General features: G+C 42.9%; 1 protein-coding gene across 5 annotated transcripts in view; it reads left to right on the top strand.

Annotated features, from left to right (window-relative positions):
• MAP3K15 (mitogen-activated protein kinase kinase kinase 15) overlaps positions 1-16,301 on the top strand; it is a 147,003-nt gene that overhangs the window by 64,929 nt on the left and 65,773 nt on the right. For all 5 annotated transcript variants that reach the window (XR_006287863.1, XM_043537952.1, XM_007070485.4 and 2 more), the window contains 3 exons: positions 6,982-7,088; positions 13,569-13,739; positions 15,443-15,555. Coding sequence is in view for 4 of the 5 variants with exons in the window: in XM_043537952.1 (XP_043393887.1) it covers positions 6,982-7,088; positions 13,569-13,739; positions 15,443-15,555 (391 nt within the window). In the remaining variant the exon portion in view is untranslated. The remainder of the gene's footprint in view (positions 1-6,981; positions 7,089-13,568; positions 13,740-15,442; positions 15,556-16,301) is intronic.

Genomic DNA, 16,301 nt, shown 5'->3' with positions numbered 1-16,301 from the left:
GACCACTGTATTATTTTAGTTTCAAGCTAAATCAGGTTATATTGTGGTTTTAAAGTAAATTATTTTTTTCTTTTTCATCTATGAAAAAAAGAAGTGTATTTGGTTTTTAATTTTTAAATCTAACCTTTAAGCCTGTGGAAACTAAGAAAAAGAATTTGTTGTGATTTCAACATTTGCTAAAAGAACCCAGGTTTACGATGTTTCAGAATTGGTATAAAAAGCAATGTTGTGTTTGTTTTAAAAACCCTCCCTCCACCCCTAAAAAACAACCTTTTGGATTTTTTAAAAAAACTCTGGTTTTGGTAGAACAGGGCCTCACTTATAATACTTATGAACTGTCCATCTTTGTGAGTGACATTGCTCTGAAGACTTATTTTCACCAATCCTATCGAAATATAGTATTTGTTCTTCTGGTAATTAGCACTTTTGTTTCTTGTGTTCCTCCCTCAGGGTACGTCTACTTGGCAAATGCAGATGTGATTGCAGTATGAATTGGCATACCCACTCTATCTTTAATCTAGCTGGCATGGGTACAGTGGTAGCGAGGAACTGGTGGCACAGGCTTTGGCGCCCCAGTAGAAGCCTGCTGGGTTGCTGATCCATGTCAGGGTCTGTGACCCCATGATTGTTACCCGCACTACCGACATTAAAGTTAGCACAGTTAGGCCTACCCACGCTGCAATAACACTTTCATTTTTAGTGTAGATGTACCTAAACTGGGTATTTGTCAGTCATTAGCAGGTCAAGAGAGAGATCATCATATTGTCTTGTCTTATCCAGCTCTCCATTGTAAGTTCCCTTTCATCCCACCCCAATTTATCTATCTGTTTGATTGCCAGTGATGAACTTCCCACTAGCTGGTTACCTTCTGATGTTCCTTCTTATTCCTTTGAGGGCTCTCTTCATTAGGAAGTTTAATCATATTTAAACACAATTTGAACAACAGTCAAGCTGGGTAAGAGGATGCTGACCCCATGGGAGCTGGTCAGTATATACCTGAACATGTCATGGTCAGTACATGTCAACAAGATGAGGCTATGCCCTGCTGAGACAAGGGTTTCTTCTTTGAGTAGTGTCCCTATGGGTACTCCACTGTAGATGCGTCCCTACGCTGCTGATCGGAGAACTTTGGTGGAAATGTCCGTTGGGCCCGCATATGCGTTCTCTCCTTGTGCTGCGCCACAAGGCTAGTCAGCATGCACGGGCTAACCCCCCTCACTTCCTTCTCAACCGCCACTGGCTAGAGACGGAGCTATTAGCAGTCTGTTAATGACTATTATCTCGACCTTTGTAGCCTAAAGCTTAGTTTTTGGTAGTAGTTATTCTAGTGTCTTTTATTTTCTCTTATTTTCTCTAAATAGATCTATAGATAGATTTTTATTTGTTTTTTTTTCTTCCTGTCCTTTCTCATTGGGGGCCCTTCCAAACAGGGTATGCCCAGTTCTCTGGGCTTCAAGAAGCGCCTCTCATGCAACGAGGCTATCCCCGTCGCAAACATGTACTCATGGTGTGTTTGTTGCCTCGGGGAAGGACACATCCCTCAAAAGTGTGCTCTCTGCCAGCAGCTTAGACCTTGGTCCCGCAAGGACAGAGAGCTGAGGCTGAAGATTATATTCATGGAGGAGGCCCTCAGACCTTGTCTGGACCCATGCCAAGAGTCACCAGGCAGACATGAGTCTTCCCCACAGCCCTCAACATCCAAGCGCTATGGGGTGAAGAAATTAGCTGTTGATCCCTCTCATATATTGAAAAAGAGAGCAGGAAGTCCCCGCAGTGAGCCATGAGCTAGCCCTAAATGATCACTGGCATGTTTGGTATCCTCGGTACCGTTGGCACCGAGGTAGATCAAACCTGGTACTCATGGCTCAACAAAGTCTACAGCGGCAGGTACTGTTGACGTGCCTATAGACCCAGTGGGCACAGGCACCGAGTCAACAGCACTGAGGGAGAAGGACGAGCAAGCACTCGAAGGTGCTACCTGTACGCAATGCCTCATCGGTACCGATGCCCCATCCGGCACCTGAACATCCAGTGTGGGCAAGAATTTCATTCTTCCTGGCACCGTCAGTGGCACCAAGCTGGTCGTCCCCATCGAGTGACCTGCATATATGGATATGTTGAAGTCTCCTCTCCTCAATACCAGGACTTCCACGCTGAGTCTTTGTCCGGCACAGGAGTCTTCCCCAGTGCCCTGCCATGCTCCCCACTCTCTAGTGAGGACTTGGATAGAGAACCAAAGGAGGGGGTATCTCAGTATTCCTCCCAGGCTCCCTAGGGTGCCTGATACCAACAGTGCCCCCAGGCATATCCTCATATGACGCCACCCCCGTCATCCTGGTATAGGCATCCCTGGGTACCACCACTGGGCTCTATACCACCACTGCTCCAGTGGTGACACTGAGACCTCTGGGCTGCATACCGCCCCCCTACCTCTCAGGCTACTAGACCCACCTGAGAACCCCGGAGAGGTGCTCTTCCGGCCATGGTATCCAGGGCTTCAGAACCTCCAGGAGAAAACCTACAGGAGTGTGAGGGTGATGTCGAGGAAGAGGCGGCCTCAAAGACCATATCCTCCTCCTCCTCAGATAAGGCTTTCATGCCTCCCCCACTGTCCCTGGCAGATGACTTTTGCCTCTTCCAGGATCTCACAAAGAGAGTGCCAGATTCTCTCCAGATACTGCTGGAACAAGTCAAGGACACACTCCACAACCTCCTTGACATCCTCCATTCATCTTCCTCCTCAAAAGTTGCCCTCCCTATTAATGAGACTCTCCTTGACCCTGTGAAAACCGTATGGCAGACCCCAGCATCGATTGCACTGACCTGCAAGCGGGCAGACAAAAAGTATTATGTCCCAGCAAGAGTGACAGAATTCCTCTTCTCTCACCTCTCACCTAACTCCATCGTGGTGGGTGCTTTAAATTCTCATGACCGTTAACACCAGATGAGATCCACTTCCTATGGTAGGGACTGGACCTTTTTGGGAGGAAGGTGTACTCCTCACCTATGCTTCAGTTTTAAATTGCCAATTACCAAGCCCTCATGGCAAAATATGATTATGTAAACTATTCAGAACTGAATGATTTTATTGAACAGATGCCTATGTTGCATCGTGACCAATTTAAGGCCATCATTCAGGAGGGTCTGCTAGTAGCAAAGACAACGCTACAATCTGCCCTCGATACAACTGACGCTGTGGCCAGCTCCATCTTCATTGTGGTGGTGATGCAGTGTACCTCTTGGCTCCATCTGTTGGGCTTCCTGAAGGAGGTACAGTCAACCGTTGAAGTTCTTCCCCTTGAGGGCGCTAAGCTCTTTGCGGAAAAGACCGATGCCTCTCTTCACACCTTGAAGGATTCTCAGGCCACTCTCCATTTGCTGAGCATCTACACACCAGGACAGAAAAGAAAATTTAGTCTGCAGCCCATCACAAGCCATGCACTTTCCAATACCCAGCTCAAAGTTACTTTGAGACCCAGAGAAAAAAAATAAATTTTCAAGACATAAACCATCTGACCCACAATCTTTCTTATCCCAGCCATCCACATCCAAACATCCATTTTGAGGTGTTGGACAAGGTGCCATTAGACCGCTCCCCACAACTGCTACAACCGGCCACCGCTACCCACCCATTGGCCACCAACTGGCAGTGTTCTGCGGCACCTGGGAGTGCATAATATTGGATTAATGGGTACTCTGTTCATTTTGCTTTCCTGCCCCCTTCACAATACCCTTCCCCATACTCCTTCAGGGACGCTTCTCACAAGCGTTTGCTACGACAAGAAGTAGATCATCTCCTCCAGTTAGGAACCATAGAACCAGTACCTCAACACCTTTGAGGCAAAGAGTTCTACTCTTACTTCCTAATACCCAAGTGGAAGGGAGGTTGGAGACCAATACTAGACCTCAGAGCTCTCAACAAGTTTGTCAAGGCTCAAAAATTCAAGATGGTCACTTGAGCACCTGTCATTTCAGTGTTGGAACAGGGAGACTGGTTTTCAGCCCTTGGCCTTCAGGACACCTACTTTCATATCTCACTCCTACCGACTCTCAGATGATTTCTCAGAGTCATTCTGGGACAAGAGCACTACCACTACATGGTACTCCCATTCAGGCTATCATCAGCCCCAAGAGTATTTTCCAAGGTTCTCTCAGTGGTGGCCGCCCAGTTACACTCCCAAGGGGTCATGATTTACTCTTTTCTGGACAGGACGAGGGCCTTCAGAGACTCCCCCAGGCTTTTCCTCTCTGTTGTGGAAAGATCCAAGGGCTCAGCAGTATCAGCCCGAAGACTCTCCAAGATGGTCTCATTTGTATCAATGTTACCAAGTTCACAATATGACCCCTCTAGATACTGTTCGTACACGCTCCACAAGGTCAATCTCCTCATCCCTCACCTTCTTCAAGAATGTGCTTGTCTCAGAGATCTGCAGAGCGGCAACATGGGTGTCAATCCACTCCTGCACACAACATTATGCGATCACTGGGGACTCTGCCTCCCATGCCATCTTTGGTTCCACAGTGCTGACATCTGTAACTGACCTGACTCTGAAGTCCCAGCCCTCCATTGGGGATACTGCTCTGGAATCACCTACAGTGGAGCACCCATAGGGACACTACTTGAAGAAGAAGTTACCATATATACTCATTCATAAGCCGAATCTTTTTGGTAAAAAAGTGACACATCAAAGAGTGGGATTCTGCTTATAAATGGGTCTACACCAAAATTTGATGATTTTAAACTCTATGGAATCATTGAATTGAATATCTAATACATTGTTGTTTTGTTTACCTGGAGCGTCTGCAGGCATGGAGCCCCTCAGCTCCTTGTGGCCACAGTTTGCCACTCCCATTGGCTGGGAACGGCGAACTGCGGCTACAGGGAGCTGAGAGGCTCCATGCCTGCAGACATTCCAGGTAAACAAAACGTCCCGACCTGCCAGTGGCTTACCCTGACAGGCCGGGAGCCAAAGTTTTTGACCCATTTATTGATGTCAATACTGCAGCCTTTTAAAATTGCAAAGGTTTTGTTTAGTGGACTTGATTGGCTTGAAAGGAATACTAAAAGAGCGGTGCTGCAGATCTGCATGACGTTTCATGGAATCATAGAATATCAGGGTTGGAAGGGACCTTAGGAAGTCATCTGGTCCAACCCCCTGCTCAAAGCAGGATCAATCCCCAGTTTTTTTCCCAGATCCCTAAATGGCCCCCTCAAGGATTGAGCTCGCAACCCTGGGTTTAGCAGGCCAATGCTCAAACCACTGAGCTATCCCTCCCCCCTACTTGTGTCTCTGTGTGGTTCACATGGCTGCCATCACCAGAATATCTGAATGCTTCTCTAATATTTATTAATAGACCTTGCCTAAAAACATGAAATTTCCTGCTGGTATCATCGTACATACACACAAAAAGGGATGGATGGATGAAAGTAGGACTACTGAATAGCTGGAAAAAGTGTGGAATAAGAGATCAGAAGCACTTTTCAAGAAACCTGCTATTCTCGTTTGGGACATGTTCAGGGCACACAAGACGGATGAGGTGAAAAATGTGGCCAAAAATATGAAAACTACTTTGGCTGTAATACCTGGAGGCTTAACTTCAGTTCTACAACCGCTTGATGTCTGCCTGAACAAACCCTTTAAAGACAGGCTGTGCAAAATGTGGTCTGAATGGATGTGCTCAGGCATGGCGAAGTTGACAAAAGGCGGGAATCTTATGAAGCCCGAAATCAATCTGGTCGCCCAGTGGATCAAGGACGCGTGGGTGTGCATTCCCTCGGAAATGATAGAAAAATCATCTAGGAAATGCTGTATCAGCAATGCACTCGACAGGTCAGAAGCTGATGCCATATTTGATGATGACAGAACAGAGGCTGATGATGAGAAGGAATCTGAGTCTGAAGACGACACTGCCGACATCTACGATGACAATGCTGGTGCAGCTGTGACTGAAGCCGAGTTTAATGAACTGTTTGGTGAATCAGAGACTGATTCAGACTTTGAAGGATTTTAAGGCTTTTTAAAGTCTCATATTGTTTGTTTTAAATATCCATTTACTGATTTTAAATATTGACTCTAATTTTGAAGGTGAATACATATTTGTTCAGTTGTTATAACAACAACAGGTTTTTCGTTAGGTTACATTAAAATAATTCTAGCAGAACTTTTGAGTGTTTCTTGTGACACCAGCTTTTAAAATATATCAGGGGTTGGAAAACTTTGGCTCCCGGCCCATCAGGGTAAGCTACTGGCGGGTTGGGACGTTTTGTTTACTTGGAGCGTCTGCAGGCACAGAGCCCCTCAGCTCCCAGTGGCTGCGGTTTCCGTTTCCAGCCAATGGGAGCTGCGGGAAGTGGCGCCTAATGGTCCAGGAGCCAAAGTCGGCTTATGAAAGGGTCATACAGTTTTTTCTATTTTTACGTATCCATCTTGGGGGGTCGGCTTATAAACAAATGGGCTAATGAACGAGTATATACGGTACTCACCTTGTGCAGTAACGATGGTTCTTTGAGATGTGTGTCACTATGGGTGCTCCGCAACCCACCCTCTGCCCCCTTCCTTCGGAGTTCTTGTCGGTGACTCTGCTGTAGAGAAGGAACTGAGCGGGGTTAGCCCGCGCGTGCTGACTAGCCTTTTGGCGGAGCACAAGGAGAGAGCACGCATGTGCGGGCCTAATGGACACGGCTACCAAAGTTCTCCAGTCAGCAGCGCAGGAATGCAAGCACCCCTACAGTGGAACACCCTTCGGGAAACACCTCTCAAAGAACCATCGTTACTGCACAAGGTGAGTAACTACTTCTTGTGCCCCTCTGCCTCACCTGTTAATGAATGTGAGTTGTCCTTGTCCACAGTGACCAGTAATTATTATTGTAACTAAATCGATTTACGTTTCCAAGTGAAGAGCCTGATCCAGCTGGGAGTTTGATCAAATGATTTGGTTTAGTGATATTTTCTTTGATTGGATTTTTTTTATTGTTATCAGAACTATGATGCTATGGTGAAGCTGGTGGAAACACTGGAAATGCTGCCTACCTGCGATCTGGCTGATCAGCACAACATTAAATTTCATTATGCATTTGCATTGAATCGGTAAGGATAACTGCTAGGTTTTTTGCATTCTCTATAGGTGTATATGTATATGCACAAATTTAAAATGTATGTGCATATACTTGCGTGTGTGTGTGTGTGCATGCATATATGTGTAACATCTTTCTCACTCACACCCACACCACTGGGGATGATATTCATGAAATAAATTACTTTGTTTGCCATAACCATGTGTTAATCCATTTGTGCCAGGACACCTTTTAACATTTGAAATCTCAGTGCAGCTTTCAAACAGCCCCCATTTGGTAAAAGAATAGCCTGCCCACAAGACTGGATAAAAGACCTGAATCAAAGCCCATTGAAGTCCATGGAAAAACTTCCATTGACTATAGTGGGCTTTGGATCAGGCCCAAATTCATTAAATGGTTGAGTTCTTGCTTACCTTTATCTAATAGCAATTTAGCAAAAAGGAAACATGGGTGAGTTATTAAAGTAATCAGTGACAAGTGGTAGTTGAACTGTACATTGTATCTCCAGTTGAGGGAAGAAAAGCCCATTTGAGCCTTCCTGCTTTCATCCACTCTACCTCTCCTGAAGCGACAAAGATAAATGTTCTGTTTTCTCCTTCTATTCCTCTAGGCTGGTCTTTCCATAGCACTTATCTACAATGGCTACTGCATTTTAAAATTATTGTAAGAAAGCTTTTAGCTTGTTTCTGTGGAAAATAGGTCTTGTCAAACAAGCCTGATTTTGTTCTTTGATGAGATTACAAGTTTGGTTGATAATAAAGTAACTGTATACATGTAATATACTTAGATTATTGTAAGGCATTTGACTTAGTACAGCACAACATTCTTAAAACTCTCCCAGAATATAGCTGAAATTTTCCATTTTTGGTGCCCACTTCACTGTACCTTTATGTATGTGTGAGAGTTTCAGCAAAAGGGATTCAGGCTTTCTGAGAATGAAGCTTCTCAAAACTGTCTCCCCCGACCCCCCATCTAAAATTTTTGGTGACTTTTTTGAACACCTTTATTGACTTGGGAATTTGATGTAGGAAATTGAAATTGGTCAGAGAGCTAGTCCTGGGGCCAGAAAAATACTTTTCATTGTCTCTGTGAAAATTTATCTAGGTTTGACCAGGTTATGAGCTGCAAAAAGCTGCCATTTGCATATGTGCAGTAAAGTTTATTAATTAATCATGTTTACTGTGGTAGCACCTTAGGGCCAACTAAGAATGGGGCTCCATGTGTTGGGCACTGTACAAACACAGTGTAGTAGACAGCCCCTGCTTACAGTCTAAATAGACAACAGAGAGACAGGGTAGACACACAAGCAGAGTGAACAGTGGGATGGCAGCAAATGTCATGTTAGTTCCACAGTTTATTTATTTATTCATTTATTGTGGGTTTAGTTAGGAGAGGATGAGCTGAAGGGAAGGAAAAGGGGACATTGAAAGGAAGGTGACTGGGGGGAAAGGGGCATGTGTGGAGTGAATCTAAGGTGAAGAGTGGGGGATTTCTACACTTCTTGAGCTGGAATTGACACCGCCAGCTTGGAGACATACTCATGCTAGCTGTGATCAGATGAGTTCACTAGCTTGATACAGTGTAGCCGCAAGAGCATGAACAGTGGGAGGGTCTAACCTCCCGGAGTATGTTCCCATCCGACACAATTAGGCACATACTTTGGATGACTACCCACTCCCACTGCTCATACTACTGTGGCTACACTTAATCGTAGGTACCACAGCTATGTCACCTCCAGCTTGACATGCTGACATACCCTGGGAGGGAATTGGGGGCAGGGAATTGGAGCGAGTAGCTATCTGCACAGGGCAGAGTTAGTTATTAGTTATTTGTGTGATTCGTTGTTGTTGTTAATTATTTGTATAATGCATTGTTATTATTAGTGGTATGATTAGTTATTGTATGATTAGTATATTAGTGCCACTAAATCTCATGCATCTTTTTGAAGACATTGATGGAGTTAGAGCTCTGTAAAAGACCCATGCAAAATGATCTGCACCTATTCTCATCGACATATGCTGCGCTGAGTTACCAGTCTGCTCGAGTATGGTATTCTTATGTTCTTTTGGAAATGATTAGGAAATGTATTATGATAAATAGTTTCCTAGAAATAAACAACTAATTTTCCAACAGCGAGAATGCAAAAAGTACTCTCTCCTGTTTATAGATTTTTTTGGTCCAATCAAAGAGTAATCTTTTTAAATTACTTCCCTTCAGCAATTTTCAAAATGTATTTGCTACTGATGCTTTGTTTTGGACTTGAAAATATTTTTAGACCAGGTCTATTCATATATCTGGTCATCCTAAAAACTTAATTGTTAACTACTTTTTTTTACACCCTGCTTGTGCTGTTAACTTTCTGGTTTTTTTATTCCTGTTTTATTGAATTTTGGTAGTATTCACAAGAAAAGTTATACCTAAGATATTGATTCTTGCCTTGCAAAACAGAGTAAAGATTACCCAGAATCTACAGTAAAGTGCAGCAGGAACAACAATCATCATAAGTAATAACAGAATAACTGATTGTAGGAACCTGATATGTCTGGTATGATGATACAACCACATTTTGTCCTCTGCCATCAATACAGTGGTTCCTACGCAATCCTCCCATTGTATGTTCTCATGAGTCATCATGTGTCTGCCTCAGATTGAAACTGTTTGAAGAAAATGACCCAAAATGATTCAGCCATTTCAGAGAACAAGGTTAGAAAAAACTTATGTTCCTTTTGCCCATGTTAAAAAATTCTGTTAAGCTTTTCTTTGAAAAGCTCTAGCATTTCCATGCCTTGAAGATAGGGACTTGAAATTTGGTAGGGGCCCTTTGTATCAGGAATGTGCCTTTCCCTTCCCCATGAAATTCCACTCACATCTGGCCAATTTATAAGCTTTAGAAAAATCACAGTTTGCACATGCTTAGTGGAGACTTCTTAGGTTTTAGCAGCTAAATTTCCCAGAACTCCATCAACTCTGGGCATGCTCTAACTTGGGCTGAGCAGGACTTTCCCTGCCATTGCAGGTCTTTGTGTCTGCAGGCTGTGCTGAGCCTGGGCACCTGAACTGAGACACTGGAGACTGTCTCTCCTGTGCTGTCAATGCAGTGCAGAGGGGGAAAGAGCTTAACCTGCTATTGGGGAGTAGATTGAGCAAGGTTGATAGAAAGCTGAGGCTGTCAAAGGAAACTGGGGGACTGGTCTACATGGAAAAGTTACATCAACCCAGTTATGCCACTCAGGGGTGTGAAAAATCCACACCCCAGAGCAACCTCCTTAATCTGACCTAAGGCACAGTGTAGCCAGCACTAGGTCGATGGAAGAATTCTTCTCTCAACCAAGCTACCATCTCTTGGGGAGGTGCAATAACGACAGCAACAGGAGAACGCCTCCTGTCAGTGTAGTGAGTATTTACACCGAAGGGCTACAGTGGTGCAGCTGCAGTTGTGCTGCTATAGTGTTTTAGATGTAGACATAGCCTGGACTGGGCTGGAGGAATGACTGGGGCCGTGAGCAGGGAGACCAGGACTGGCTGGACAAGGAAACTGGGACTGGGCAATGGGAGGAGGGGCAACTGATATCAGATTGCAGGGGGAGGAGAGAATGGGTAAGTAAGGAGGGGGGGTAAGGAGACTGGGACTGAGAATCAGTGGGGCCGGGGATAGGAGATGAGAGTGGAAGGGAGACAGATCTGATGAGGAGACAAGTGTGGGCATAGAACTGGGACTGGCTGAGTAAAGAGAATGCAACAGAGAGCTGGAGAAGAACGGGGACACTGAGATTGGATGAGAAGCCCAGGAAGGGAGACTGGGACAGAAAATTTGGGTGAGGGTTGGGTAGGGAGGGGGTTGTCGAGAGGCTAGGGTAGAGCTTTAACTTGCCTGTAATTAGATAGCTTAATGCTAAGAGAATGATTAAATGGCACATTAGGTTGGCTCTTTGTTGTTTTACTTACTGCAGTAGTTTGTCTGAATATTAATAAAGTCTAAATTTTCACTATCAGCTAGAATTTTAACATTATGGCTGTCCATAGGTGATTTAAAGTTTAGTCACATCAACTAAAAATGATTTAATTAATATTTTGAAGAGGTCCTTACAGACTAACCAGGACAGTCCAAATATTGCTCAAATGATGGCTGCATTGGTAGCTTGCCCAGCGCCCAAGGGCTACATCTGATTTTTCATAAAATAGAGCAGACTACAGCTACCTTAAGGCCGAGTTCAGCCTTCGCATAAGGTGTAGGGTGGAGATATTACAGCTCCTGCTATTCAACATTCGGGTGTGTGTGATTTCTTTGTAGCCCCCACCCAGTTCCATCTTGACTCATATTAAAGATAAGGGAGGATGCAATCACTGATTATTAACAATGTATTAGCATACAAAGAGAAGCTATTAGCAAGTGATGGGAATAACATTATACAAGGGATTCATTAGTAAATAACTAGTTATTACTGGTAATGAAAGCCATAGGAAATTATTCTCCTTAAAAAGCAATAAGTGTTTTAAAATGCAGTTCTTCTGTAAAAATGGCATCATGGGGGTATGCAGTTTATTATGTGTCTATATTATATGCATATATTATATGCAGTTTATTATATTATATTTATTACATGATTTGCATCTAACATTTGCAGAATTTCAAGAAAAAATGTTTTTTTCCTGACTAGAGCCCTGCAAGTTCAACCTCCAATCTGAAAGTCAAGCTGAGTTCTCATCACTTATGCATTATCACCAGTATTAAAGGATCTGCAGGCCAAATTATACCCTCATTGACACCTATATAACCCCATTAGCCTTCAGTGGGATCAGTACTGTGTTTTTAATGAAAGTGTATGTGGAATACCACTAAAGTATCTGCTGTAAATAATTCTAGGCCTATTTCTTGCTGTAGATTTTAATATACTTAGTGATACTGTGGATTGTCCATCTGTATTTATAAACTGTGCAAATCTGATATGGTGTAATTGAGATGCAATAAATATTGTAATGCTGTAATGCTATTTTTTCAGCAGTCATTATCAGACCTCATCCTCATTTTAAGACTGCTTTGATATGCATATTGATTATTTTTTATTAGTGCAAGTAAGTGTTCCAGAATGTATTAAGTCACAGTAAACAGAAAGTGCTGCTTTTGAATGCCAATTACTTTATGAATGGTTGTATTTATATTTATGATGGATTAGACTGACTCATGTTCTCATGACAGTAGTTCAAATTCAATCTGAAGAAACAATGCACTCTTTTAAAACTCTCTGGTACTTGCTACTGTACAGTTTACATCATGCCTCTGGCATCACAGGCAGCAAAAAATGTAGAGAACTAGTTACAAATCTGTATAGCCATATTACACTTTTATCCTGCACGTCTCACACTCAGAAGAACATGTTTTGCTGTACGTATGTTTCATGGGCCCTGTTCCATCTGCTGGTTACCCAAGGAACTGGGCAGCTTTACTGGAGATACAATCCTTTCAGCGGAAAAAATTTCTAAAATTACCAGAAGCAGCTCTCTGCCCCTAGCATTGCTGACAAAGTAAGCATAGATGTTTTTAAGCATAAGTCTGTTTCTGTATACCTAGATACTGGGGATCAGGAAACCATAAGCAGATCTGAAAATGGGTTGGTAAATAGTTTGAATCCTAGTGATTAGCAAAATGCTGGTAAGTGGATTTTAAGCTCTAAAACCAGGCTTGCTTTTCACTTGCAAATGCATTTTTTTCCTGTTCACACTGACATTTTTTTTCTGTTCACACGTGCCTTTTTGATGTAAATAGTGAGAGTGAGTTTTAAATTTACTGAAAACTACAAGGTGAATCTGGGTTTATTTAGCCAGGAATTCTGAAATTATGTTAACAAAAATGTTAAGAGTATATAATATTTTACTAGCTTGATTTTTGTGATGACAATGACTGTTACATGTTAAATGTTACATTTAATTAGATGCTCATTACAGCTGTTAATTTTTAGATCTTTTACACTTTTTATCTCTTACCTCCACAAATTAATCAAGGAATAAAAGTAGTTCACTTCAGTACTATGTCCCTCAATATCCGTTTCCCCAAAGGTTTCATGTTGATCTCCCTCGTCTTGCTGGACAAAGAGAGATCAACCTGGCTTTCCTGCACAGCCAGTCAGTATCACCACAGGACTGGCTGGTGGTGGTCACTTCTGAATTATGGGTCCATGCCTGTAGACACTGTTAGGCATAGTACAGTGAGTTGTCCCATTGACTACCATGGAAATACGACTGTTACCCTGTAGCAACTGTTGTGGGGACTGAGCCTCATGTGAAGTGCTGTTTTCCCTTTCACAGCATGCCCAACACCTGTCTATTCATGGATGGAAGAACGAGTAGTTCCCCTATGACAACAGAATTTCATTTCTACCAGCCAATACACAATTACATTTCAGTGGAATGATAGCACAAACTAAATCTACTGTGCATCTCAAACTTGCTATTTTGGATTTGAACTCATTCGTGTCATTTTCTGCATTGATTTTAGAAGGAACAATACAGGCGACAGAGGGAAGGCATTACAAGTGATGCTTCAAGTCCTGCAGACCTGTGATCACCCTGCTCCAGATATGTTCTGCCTGTGCGGGAGAATCTACAAGGACATATTCCTTGATTCTGACTGTAAAGATACCAGTAGCCGAGACATTGCCATTGAATGGTAACAGAAAAAGCAAACCCATTTAACAGCATTTTCAAAGTTTTTCATCTGGCTTTGAAAAAACAGCAGAATTTATCTAAACAAGACTATGCCAAATTATAAGGCTAAACTCCAAGGTCTTTACTTCCTCACAGTCCTTATTTAAGCAAACTCCTACTGAAGTAAAATTAGCACTTGGTTTAGTCAGAATTGAGAAAACTTTGAGTCAGGATCTCCATTTTGGCCAACTGTATCTTAGTGTGGTTTGTTTGTTTTGTTTTTTTTAAGGCAAACAAATTCCTGGTCTCTTACTCTTCTCTGTGTATTGGTATGGGTTGGGAGTGCCGCACAAACAGTGAATTCAGGGTAAAAGTCACCTCTGTGCAGAGACACCACAGAAGACCTAGCTCTATTTACATCTCACTTAAACCCCACTTTGAGGGTTTAAGTGAGATGCAGGTAGTGTATCGGCATCATGCTGGTCTTCTGCACAGGGAGGAATTCTATCCTTAGTCCCATGAGGGGGTGCTGAGAAAGGAGATGTCTCATGTTGCTCAATAGCAAGTTGTCCAGTGAGTTTAAGGAGCTGCGTTGATAAACTCCATAATAAAGTCTGCTAATGCAGTCACGGTGCACACATGTGGGGAGAGAGAGAGATGTAAGCCGCATATTGTACAGTAATTATTCAAACTTCTGCAATACAGATTAATGGTGTATTTTCTGGATCGTTACTGTAAAATACTGTCTTTTTTTTTTTTTTCAGAAGAGATGTCTCAAGCAAGAGTAATATTACAATGTGCAGGGAATAAAGGACCCCCAAGATGTAAATGGGTCTCTCCTGGAATAAAATAAATGCATAAAAACAGTTGGCCCTAGATGATTTAGCCAAGTTCATGGGAGTTTTGCTACTAAGGAACAGGATTTGGGGCAAAGAGACATAAAGTAACAGAACATGTGTAACTCACAGCTCTTTATGTAAAATTCTCACTAAGAAAGAACATCTTGCTGTATTTTCCTTGGCATTCCTACATCACCAATGGACTAAAATGACATTCTGTTGCATTAAATGTTAATTTTTTAAAATAACTAACTCAGATTTTCCTTCCTCCAAATCATGCAAATTGATGGGACACAAAATTGTATGCAGATATTTTCCTCTCCTCTCCTTTCCTCTCCGACGACAGGTTAAATCAGTGGCTCTCAACCTTTCCAGATGATTGTACCCCTTTCAGGAGTCTGATTTGTCTTGCATTCCCCCAAGTTTCACTTCATTTAAAAACTACTTGCTTACAAAGTCAGACATAAAAATACAAAAGTGTCACAGCACACTATTACTGAAAAACTGCTTACTTTCTCATTACTACCATATAATTTAAAATAAATCAATTGGAATATAAATATTGTACTGACATTTCAGTATATAATATATAGAGCAGCATAAACAAGTCAACTGTATGCAACTTAAATTTGTATTGACTTCGCTACTGCTTTTTATGTAGCTTGTAAAACTGGGCAACTATCTAGATGAGTTGGTGTACCCCCTAGAAGACCTCTGTGTGCCCCTGGTTGAGACCCATTGGTGTTGGTACAAAGTAATGAACTTGTTACACGGTCCCTAAAAATGCTTTCATCCAGGGGGCTATGAGCCCCTTTTTTCACAACTGTGCTGTGTTTTATGTTTAAAGCATAGTAAGACATGAGCTCTAGACCCTTTGTCTCTGCAGGTACCGCAAAGGATTTGAGCTCCAGTCAAGTCTGTATTCTGGAATTAACCTTGCAGTTTTGCTGATTGTGGCAGGGCAGCAGTTTGAAACCTCTATGGAACTAAGAAAAATAGGTAAAAAACCAAGAAGTTTGTGTTCTCTTTAATAAAGAACAGTTCAATTTTATTTTGCAGAGATGGGTCTGAGGTGTATTCATCATTGCCCCTTGGTCCCTTTATGCCAGCTACACCCACATAAAAGGGGCCACAGAAGAAGCATAAATCTGCCGCAGGGAACAGACCCCAGATAAGAGTAGCCCCTACAGTTGCTGCAGAGACAGCTCTGTGCCACCCCTTCAGGAGCCCTGGGAACGGGGGTGGGGGGGATTAGAGCACACAGCAGAGGTGGAGGGAGATGGTGCAGTGGTTCAGAGCTGCCGTTGCAACAAAGGTATAAGTTAAGGGGCACTGTGTGCCACTACAGACACTTAATCAGGGAGACGACCCCCCCCGTATCAGTGCAGAGATGAATTTGGTTTAGCCCATTACAGAATTAGGAGCCAATTGCCCAACTCAGATTCTAATTTCCCCAAAGTTTAAGAGCTTGAACTCCCTGATATAAATAGATCTATAAAATAAAACTGTTGTATTGTAGATTCAGTTGCGTTCTAGAAAGGTAATAGCCAAAAATCAAACTTCTACATTTGGACTTGGATCCTCAGCTGCACCAGAACAGCCCTTCCTGCAGCGAAGGAGGTCAGGGGGATGCAAAAGTGGCTTTTTAACCACTCTTACACCTCAATCCCGGGACCAATCTGCACCAGCTCCTGACCTAGGGACTGTTCCAGCAGGTGGGGCTCTCTGGGGCATAGGGACACCGA

This window comes from Chelonia mydas, chromosome 1 (genome assembly GCF_015237465.2).
Source record: "Chelonia mydas isolate rCheMyd1 chromosome 1, rCheMyd1.pri.v2, whole genome shotgun sequence".
Classification (NCBI taxonomy): Eukaryota; Metazoa; Chordata; order Testudines; family Cheloniidae; genus Chelonia; species Chelonia mydas.
Note: the sequence above shows the minus strand (reverse complement) of the source record. Positions and strands in the feature narration are given on the sequence as shown.